Genomic DNA, 10,042 nt, shown 5'->3' with positions numbered 1-10,042 from the left:
CCCCCCCTGGCCACCGGCTGGGCTGTGGACCAGGCTCTGCCCGCCCCTCTCCTCCGGGCCTGCCCCAGTACCCACGCTCACCTGTCCTCCCTCCTCCTCCCCACCAGCAGGGGGAGCACCACCGCCGGGGCTGAACCCTGGAGGGAGGGGGCTGAGGGAGAAACAGGACTCCTTCCTCCCCCCCAGGGCGAGCACACAGGACAGCACCGGGGCATGCGGGAGCCCAGCATGGGAGGGGCACAGCCTCGTGACATAGGAAGCCGCTCAGCCAATGGCGGCCCTCCTGTGCATCCCAGACCTTGAGAAGGTTCCTTGCAGCTTCAGCACAGCCTAGAACGGGCCACGGGCTGTGGCTTACTTAACTTTGGAAGTTGAACACCCGGGGCTGGGGCTCTGGGTGCTCGCACAAGCCAAGGATGGCAGCCCAACCCCCTCAATGGGAGTGATCAGACGGCCCCCAGCTGCCCCCGAGGGCAGAGAGGAGCACCCTGCTCTTCAGGTCACCCAGGCAGGGGCTGGACCGGGTGGGGAGACGGTACAGGGGATGCAGGTGTGAGGCGGGGTGGGTGCTGGGGGCGAGGCTGCTGGGGAGACTAAGCGGGGAGGCAGTGCCGGGGGCAGGTCTGAGAACCCCCAGCATGCTGTTCAAATTCACCACGCCCACCTAAGGTCCCCTAGAGTCACAGCCCCACGGGACCACCCCCATCCTTGGGCGGCCAGGCTGTAGGGGGCCGAGGACCTCTGGGGTAGGGCAGGGGTGCAGCTCCAGCGGCGGTCCAGGAGCTGCGCCGGGCTCACTGTGCCAGAACCCCGCTGGCCGCTCCTGGGTCTCGGCACCCCAGCCCTAGCCCCAGTGTGCAGTAAGTCACCTGATCACCTGTCCTCCCAGGTCCCAGCGAAGCCCAACACAAGCCCTGTCTGGGCCGTGCAGAGGGCGGAGCAGGGAGCAGAGCAAGGCGGGTGAAGGTCCTTCGACCTCTGCGAGGCCCCACGGCAGCAGCCACAACCCCACGTCCTCCGGCCTCCTCCCCCAGGGAGCTGGTCAGAGGCGCCCATGTCACGGTTCCCGCCTGCCTCCGCAGCCGGACACACTGGCGGGTCTGAGTCGTCCCAGTCCTGACATCACACATAGGAGGAGGCGGCGATGCGAAGGGCGCCGAGCTCTCCGGCAGGGGCACGTCACGGCAGGACACGCCATGAGGTGTGGAGGAAGCCCCGGGACAGAGGCCACCTGAGCACACACTGTGGACTCTCAGCCATGCTGGGCACAATGACCCAGCCGAGGCCTACGTGTCCTCTGGTGTGACGCAGGTGGGGACCGGGCCCTTGCCCTCCGTACGTCGGACAAAGCCTGTATCTCAGCAGGGCCGGCGGGGAGGCCTGTGGGGGCGGAGGTGACGGGCAGTGTGGGGTCTGGGGGATGCGTGAGGAGTGAATCCGCATTTCCGGTGTGTGGCAGTGAGGGTGACAGCCACGCCCTTCCCGTGTGACCTACCGGTTTTCCTTCCTCACTGCGGGGCACAGTACTCAGCCACCAGGCCGGCTGGCGGGGCCCGAGCACGCAGCCCTCCATCCCACCTTCCGTTAGGGTGTGGGGCACCCACTGTCCACGCCACTGGGCAAAGGGGCACGCCCTGGCCCCACCTCCCGAAGTGCCCTGGACTCCCGGCGCCAGCCCGTGGGAAAAGAGGAGCTCCCCACAGCTCCCCGGGATTCCAGAGAGCCCTCCCGCTCTCCGGAACGCACCTCTGGCCTCCTGCCTGCCACACCTGCCCTCCTCCTGTGCTCCCGCCGCACCAGGCCCTCCACGCGTGCCCCGACGTGCAAGCTCGTCCCTCTTCCTCACCGGGCAAACGTCCCTCACCCCAGACCAGCTTGCCTGGCGCCTCTCCTGAGGCCGTGCCCGCTCCACTCTGCCCAGGGGAGGGCCAGTGCTGCGGCTCCCCGGGCCCCCCGCACCTCCCGCCCTGGGAGGACTCCCCACACACGGGCACCCCGAGCAGAGCCCCAGCAGGACACCAGCTCAGAGCGGAGCTCGGCCTCGCAGATGTCCGCCCCAGGGCGCTGAGCTGCTGCCCAGCAGCCGACAGCCACGCGCAGAGCACCCGGGACACACTGGAGCCCCGGGGAACGGCTCCCCAGAGGAAGGAAGGGAAGGGCTTTGCTCTCCGTGGGCTACGCTGGTGCACCGTGCCGACGACACCGTGGGCGACAGGGAAGACCGTGATGCCACTGCCCCATCAGCCTCTCAGCCGGCGCTGCTCCGCCCCAAACCTCCAGGGCACCCGGGTCCGAAGGCTCAGGCCCACGGACGGCTCTGTCCTTCCCCGACTCGGTTTGGACTCTGCACTCCATGCACCGCTCAGAGGGAAGCTCGCTTCGCAAAGGCCACTCCCGGGGCCTCGCCTGGCCCAGAACCGCACACTCGGGACACGCGGGACACGTGGGCGGCCGTGGCTTTGGGCTGGGCGGGGTACGGCAGCGCGGTCGCCACAGCAGCTGTGGAAGTCGCTGGCTTTAGAACGTTTCCCAGCGATGAGCAGATCACTCCCTCGGGCGGAAGAGGACTTGAAAGTCAGTATTGTCCTAGTCGGAGGCGGGCAGCGTGTGGGCGTCCTCACCGGCCCTGCCTGAGTTGTGAGCTCAGGGACGCAGCTTGGCCAAGGCACAAGCGCCCATGCCACGCCGTCACCTGGAGGGCCAGGAGGACATGCGGGACACCCTGCCTCTGCCTCCTGGAACACGCAGACTGGCGAGGACAGGACGTCGCCACGCTTTGTCCACGCTCTCCCCCGCCACCTCCCGTCATGTTTAAATCCTCCAAGCAAGCTTTGGGGCGATTTCCACCACAGCACTTGCCAGCCACGGGGAGCCCCCAGGGAGCACCCCCACCTCCACCCCCGGGGAGCGACAGCCCCGCAGCTGCTGGGCCTCAGGGTGGCCCTGCCTCCCGCCTGCCTGCCCACAGATGCCCCGGTGTCCGCCTTCCAGAAGCCCACCGCCCCTCCGGGAGGGCAGTCCTAGCAGTCCAGGAGCCCCGCCCTGCCGAAGAGGCTTAGCCACGGACACCTGGCACCATCCAGGCCATCCACAGGGAAGGGGTCCTGCCACAGCTTGCACGCGCATGACCTTGCACCTGCACAGTCTCGGGACTGTACAGTGGGGACCACGGTGGGGGGCAGCACACCATGGGGGCGACAGCCGAGCACACACCGGCACACCGCAGAGGATGACGGCCGAGCACGCATGGCACACCACAGAGGGTGACGGCCAAGCTCACACCGGCACACCGCAGAGGGTGACGGCCAAGCACGCATGGCACACCGCAGAGGATGACGGCCAAGCTCACACCGGCACACCGCAGAGGGTGACGGCCGAGCACGCATGGCACACCGCAGAGGGTGACGGCCGAGCTCACACCGGCACACCACAGAGGATGTCAACTGAGCATGTGCCAGCACACCACAGGGGTGACGGCAGAGGACAGACCAGGACATTGCAGAGGGCGCCAGCCGAGGAGGCCCCAGCACGCCTGGAGGGCGACAGCACACACCACACACCGCGGAGGGAACGGGTGTTCCCCTGCCCCGTCAGCCCTGGGCGCTTTCGGACGTCTCGTGCTGCGGAGGAAGCTCGGCCCTTGGGCAGGAAGAGCCTGCACAGCCACGGCAGCTGAGTGCGCTGACAGCAGCCTCAGCGTGGCCACCAGGCGAGTGCTGAGCCCGACGGGGACACGTTCCTCCCCTGGGCACCGCCGTGTGAACGTCATGATTCAACCATGAACCACGGCCATGTGCCAAACCAGCAAGTCAGGAGCCAGGATGGACCCTGGGCCCCGACCGAGGGCTGTGCTCGGCCAGCTTGTGCCTCCTGGTCACGGGGCTGGGTCCCACGTGGCCGCCCTGGCTTAACTCAGGGCCTGGCAGCATCAAACGCACACCGGGCCCTCCTACGGGTGCCAGCTTCAGGTGAGAGGCACAGGGTGTGCGGCCATGCCCAGCGACACCTGTCTCCCTCCCCCAGGCTCCCTGTGAGCGCATGACCTCTTGGCTTGGGAGGACTGTCACTCTCCACCTCGATCGCAGGCCCAGCCTGTCCCTTCAGCCCGCCCGGCATGCCCACGCATCGCTCTGCACTGCGAGCTGAGTCCTCGAGTGGCCTGTCCTCGCTGTATGGAGCCATGGCCCACAGGGGCCTGGAATACATCAAAGAAAGTGGGAGGATCAACTCAGAGCCGGCCACAGGAGACGTGGAGTACACCCGGGGGCAGCCTGGGCCGCCAGGGCCTCAGGAACACCCAGTGCAGGCCCTACTCTGCCGGCCAGTGGGCAGCACAAGGGCAAAGGCCGCCCCGGAGATCCGTACTCACCAGTCGGGCCGCCTTCTGCTTCTCCTGGTCAAGGCCGCTCTCCCCCCGAGGCAGGGACGCCTTCGCGTGCTTCGTGGCCGCCTCTCTGTCCCTCCTCGCCACGTGGGTCAGCTCTCCGTGGACAGTGGCCTGCTCCTGCTTGTACCTGCACCCGGAGATGGGAGGGGTGCAGCAGTAGAGAGACTGGTCAGGCAGCACTGGGACCGTGGCCAGGAACGGGGTGCTGTGCCCCCCGCCCCAGGGCCTGCCCTCGGCTGGCATCAGGGCAGACAGGGAGGCTTCCTCAGCCAGGGCACCAGGGGCAGGGGCAGGAGAGCAGGCCACGAGCGAGCAGTCGGGCAGCCACGTGCCCACTGCACTCTCCAGGCAGGGGCTCAGCCCCATGGAAGCTGCCCCGAAGCGGGTGTGTGCCCGCTCTGCGGAGGTACGGGTTCACAGCAGCAGCCCTCTGCTTTGAACTCCTCGTCCTAAGCCGATTCCACCGACTAGGCGTTCTGCGAAGTGACCCCGAGCAGGAAGCGCCCAGGGCTGAAACGCTCGGCCCTAGAGCCTATTGTGGTGAGGACGTGACACCCAGTGGTCCCACACGTCGGGGTCCGAGAGACAGGCCCAGCCACACTGGGGCCTGCTCCGTGGCCTTGGGAATACGGAGCTGTCTACTGGCTCCAGAAGTGAGGAGCGAAAGAACAATATTTAGCAATGAGAATGCTTGAAGGAGCCAGCAGGTGCTGTAACGGTTAAGGCGCTAGACTCCCACGTGGCCAACAGCGGTTCGAGTCCTGGACCTGGAGGCGTGGAACTCACTCTAGGGCACGTATGTGCCCAACATGCAGAGGGGAGACTGGAGGAGGGTCCTGCGGAGCAGCCACCCGCCTGGGGTGACTTCTCACTCTCTCTCTCTCTCTCTGTCTCTCTGGTGAGCACACGTGCCCTATAGCAAAAATCTCTCTTGAAAAACAAAGCTTGAGAATCAGGTGTGGGCAGCCAGTGGCTCAGTGGCTAAGGCGGAGGGACCCCACCGGCCAGCCCTGCAGTCTGAGCCTCAGAGCCCGTGTCTGAAACGCGTGTTGGACGCGCACCTGGAACCCTGAGAGGCGGGCAGGCCGAGGAGACTGCACCGGGACCACTGTCCATGGTGGGGCTTGCCTTCCCTCGCCTCTCCCCAGAGCACACGCACAACCTCTGGCAGAAGAAGAAAAAGCAGGTGTAACTAGTGGGAAATATTCATACTGCTGTAAGCAGAAATAGTAGGGCTTTTAAATATATCCCTAAACTAGTGGGAAAATGTGAAACATTTCCAAATACTGACTGGTTGTCTTGAGATGATGAACTTAGGGGTTATTTTCTCATTTCACATAGTTTCCAAACCTTTAATTAGCATATATTTAACGTTTTTTTAGAGATCTTTGCCTTAGGGTGCATGCACTCACCAGAGAGAGACAGAGACAGTGAGGAAGACATAAGAAATCACCCCGTAGGCGAGATGGCCACGCCAGTCTCTCCTCCATTCTCCTCCCAAGATCTCGGGCACGCATGTCCATGCGCTGGCGTGATGTGGGAACCCCGGTCTGGCTGGCTATGAGGGAGTGCAGCGGCGTAACTGCCCCGCCACCTGCTGGCCCCATCATTTGTAAATGTTAAAAAAAACGTAAAAACAGGGCTTTGTTACTCTTGCAGAGCCCCTCGGGACCAGGGAGGGTGAGTTCTCAAACTGTGGGTCTTAATCCATGGCCAGGAACAGACCCTGCACAGCTGGCCCGAGGGAGGGAGAGCCCCCACGTCGGCCGACCCTGGGTCCCCGCACGACAGAGGCCAGTTTCCTCGAGGTGCCACGGAAGTTGGCAGTAACCCCGGGCCAGCATTCGCCGAGCAGCACCCGCGCCTTGCAGGGCCCTCATGCAATCCTGACGCCGCCGCACGCAGGGGTACACTTCCGGCCCGCTTCCACACCGCGGCTCCCGAAGCCACGTGACTGCTAAGCACGGGGCCAAAGGCCAGTCTGTCTTCGAGTCCTTAGGGGACAGGAAGCCGGTCCCCGCCATTCTCAGGACCACAGCCTGTGCTGACGGGAAGCACCAGCACCCAGAGCCAGTTCACCCAGATGGCGACGGCACTGTGAGGGCATCGTACTGTCCATCTCCCAGAGCAGACCTGTGTGCGCCCACGGGCCCCGCCCCCTCGCCCCGTGCACCCACACCCATGGGCCCACCCCCCTTGGTGCACTCACACCTACGGGACCACTGCCCCTGTGCACCCACATCCACCCCCCGTACATCCACGCCTACCCCCTCCCCATGCACCCACACCCACGCCCACCCGCCCCCCGCGCCCCCACACCCACAGGCCAGCCTCATGGCTGATCCTGCTTTTGATGAGCATGCACAGTCTGCTCCCGGCCCTGGGCACTTCTCCAGTTAAACAGGAGCAGTGTCCCCTGCCAGAGGGCGTCCTGGGAGGCAGAAGAGCCAAACGTGGGAGACTCCCCAGGGCTGTGAGCCAGGGCTGCCTTGTGAGGAAAGAGGCTTGCAGGGGCAGCACGGGGCAGGGCCAGCATTCAGCTCACCTGCTGGGACCCTCCTTCGCCCCTGAGGGCTGCGGGCCACTGCCGCTCTCTGCCTCGGGAAGCTGGGACTCTGCAAGGAAAGAGGGCAGGCTGTCAGCAGCACCCAGGGCCCGAGGACGCCGTCAGCTCCCCGGGACCCCCAAGGCACACGGTCGGCTCCCTGGGACTCCCGAGGCACGGCAGTGAGCACTGCAGTCACAGGAAGGGGGTTAGAACCACTGACCCATGTGCGAGCGTGCTCCCTGCACCCACTGGAGAGCATACGTGTCCCCGCAGAGGACCATGTCCTGGGGACAGGCCAGGGGCCCCACAGCAGGCCACACACCCCCATGGTAGATGAGAAGCATGTCCTTTTAGAAAGCATTTCACTTTATCTCTTCATTGAGAGAAGCAGCGAGCGTCGCCAACAGGTTACCCCCGGCCTCCGTGAGCCCCGACCGCGGGCACACCATGCACCCCAGAGCATCACATGGGGGCAGGCCCCCCAGAGCAGCGTCTCCGTGCGCCCCAGCGACATCCGGGACCCCTAGTCAGAACGCCCAGTGATCCAGGCTCCGCTGCCCCCGGGCCTCTGCACAGGGCTCGCCATGCCCAGCCCGGTCCTAGGGCAGCTCAGCGGGCAGTGTCCACATCCTGAGCACAGGGAACTAGGGCGGCGTGGACACAGACCGGGCGGCCACCAAAGTCACTGCTCGGTGTGGTGGAGGCTGCCGCAGGCCAGGTGTCGATGAGGAGAGGTCCTGGCTGCCATCTCCCCGGCACCGGCTTCGTCAGGCCCCACGGCCCAGGTGCGCACCCCACGCTGGCCCTGATGCCCCAGTGTCTCGGGCGGATCCTGTAGGTCTACCTTAAAAACTGTACCCTGGGTCTCCGTGTTGCCCAGGCTGGCCTTGGAGTGGCGGCTCTTGCCTGGACCCTGTGGGTAGCTGGGGTTACAGGGGCGAGGCTGGGACACTGCCGTGGCTCTCGGCTCCACCCTTCTGTCATCAGGAATTAGGGCTTCTGAGCGGGTCCCACTCACGGCCTGCCACTTGGCACTTGCGCATACTGAAGGTCTTGCGATGACTCCCCACGTCGCCAGCCTTCGTCCCACACAGCTGTCCACGTGGGAGGATGCGCCAACCCCCACCCCCAGCCAGGAGGCCTTCGGGAGCCTTGCACAGCGGTCGGCCTGTGCCTCGCACCTCTCCCTCGAGGGCACACCACGTACGCCAGAGTGCGACACCACTTCTCCACTGCGGCTGCAGGGACAGACCGCGGCGGGCTGTCGAGTGGATGCCCTGTCCTTCCGCAGTACTCGGCACGCTCACTCTCCTGTGCAGAAATGCCGAGTGGGGGGCGCTTCCGTGCTTTATAAGACAGGGTCTCCCTGCATCGGGGGCCTCCTGCCTCAGCCCACCTGCAACGTACGCCAGAGTGCGACACCACTTCTCCACTGCGGCTGCAGGGACAGACCGCGGCGGGCTGTCGAGTGGATGCCCTGTCCTTCCGCAGTACTCGGCACGCTCACTCTCCTGTGCAGAAATGCCGAGTGGGGGGCGCTTCCGTGCTTTATAAGACAGGGTCTCCCTGCATCGGGGGCCTCCTGCCTCAGCCCACCTGCACTCAGTCTCCGTTTCTTCCCCAACCTTTATTTCTATTCCGGGCTTCTGTTTTACTTTTCAAACTTTTTTGTTAAAAACTGCAATGCAGACACACTTTAGGCCTGTGCAGGGCCAGGACCGGCCGCACCGCCAGCCTCTTCCTCCACTCCTGTCCCCGAGGGCCGTGACGAGCCGAGATGTGACTGAGACGTGGTGGCCACAGCCCACGGCACGCTCCACGGCCAGCAAACGTCAGCTGCGTGAGGCCCGGGAACGCGGAGATGAGGAGGTGCGGCTGTGAACACGCCACTGCCCAGGCCGGCCTCCCCTCTACACCTGCGTCCCCAGACACCAGAGTGACCCGCCGTGCTGGGGTGACCCGTGGCTGTGAGCCCTGTCCAGCTCCATGAGAGGGATCTTGTGGGCCACCTCCCATGCGGTTTGTATGGGCCAGATGGTGCTGAGGTGCAGGGGCTGGGAGTGCCCTGCAGGTGTGGGCGGCCTTCGGGCAGACCACAGGGAGGTGTGAGGACACCTGGCCGCCACCCTGGCCTTGACGTGAAGCCAGAGCCTGCTGGCCACTGAGTTGGGCTGTCCGGGCCTGACCCCAAGCACTGCCCGGTGTCCCCCCATTCCCGGGGCTCTTCTCCAGAGACGGCCGGCTGCTTTCAGAGCCCACGGAGCCGAGGTGCAGGGCAGCGCTGAGCCTCTGCCCCCACTGCCCTCCGCCACGATGCCCACCCCCCGGGACCCACAGCACCAGAGTTCTGTCCTCGGACCCCACCTAGCCTTCACCACAGTGAGTCCCGCCCTGCTCGGTGCTGCCCGGGCCTCGGCAGGCTCTGGGGCGGCATCGTTCACGGGGCCACGATGTGTCAGGTGCATGTCCCCTCCTTACCCAGAGCCGGGCGTCCTCAGGAAGACTGGGTCCCCTGCACCTTCACCGTGTCCTGGCACGAGGCACAGGACCGGGCCCACGTTTCCAGATAATTATGGGTAAACCTGCCGCCAACATTGTCCCAGAGTGTCACCGTGGGGACCCGCCCTCCTGGAAAGCGGCTGGCAGAATGGCCGGTAGAAACAGGCGTGAGCCATGCGTCCGCCCTCGGCCCGCCCTCGGCCTCCCGCTCCGGCTGCGGATCCTACCTTTGGGAGGGGCTCCAGTGCTGCACCCAGGAGGGCCAAATGCAGACAGCGGGGGCGGGGTCAGGGGCTGCGCTCTGGGCTCTTTCATGCGGTTCACCACGTGCTCAGACAGCTGCGGGAGGAGCAGGGACAGGAGGACAGAGCACTGTGACACACTGACGCGGCAGACACTCGGCCAGCCAGCCCCCCTGCCCCGCCCCGTCCCTGAGCACACGGCTTCCTCCGGGGCCACTCCAGCAACTCACCTGCACTCAACCCCGGTGACCCAGGCCCACGGATCCGCGCACACCCACCTGGCATTCCAGGGTCCCCGGGCGCGTGTGCGTGCATGCCCAAGATCCCGAGAGGAGAATGGAGGAGAAGGGATTGCGGCGTGGCCAT

General features: G+C 65.6%; 1 protein-coding gene across 1 annotated transcript in view; it reads right to left on the bottom strand.

The window, feature by feature from the left end:
• Positions 1–9,981, bottom strand: part of CHCHD6 (coiled-coil-helix-coiled-coil-helix domain containing 6) — a 47,285-nt gene extending 37,304 nt beyond the window's left edge. The window contains exons 1-4 of the mRNA XM_027768786.1: positions 9,955–9,981; positions 9,662–9,773; positions 6,933–7,002; positions 4,370–4,514 (exon numbers count right to left, since the gene is read on the bottom strand). Coding sequence (XP_027624587.1) covers positions 4,370–4,514; positions 6,933–7,002; positions 9,662–9,749 — 303 coding nt within the window. The 5' untranslated portion in view covers positions 9,750–9,773; positions 9,955–9,981. The remainder of the gene's footprint in view (positions 1–4,369; positions 4,515–6,932; positions 7,003–9,661; positions 9,774–9,954) is intronic.
• Between the last annotated feature and the right edge of the window lie 61 nt (positions 9,982–10,042).

The sequence above is a fragment of the Tupaia chinensis genome, unplaced genomic scaffold (assembly GCF_000334495.1).
Source record: "Tupaia chinensis unplaced genomic scaffold, TupChi_1.0 Scaffold147500_1, whole genome shotgun sequence".
NCBI lineage: Eukaryota > Metazoa > Chordata > Mammalia > Scandentia > Tupaiidae > Tupaia > Tupaia belangeri.
Note: the sequence above shows the minus strand (reverse complement) of the source record. Positions and strands in the feature narration are given on the sequence as shown.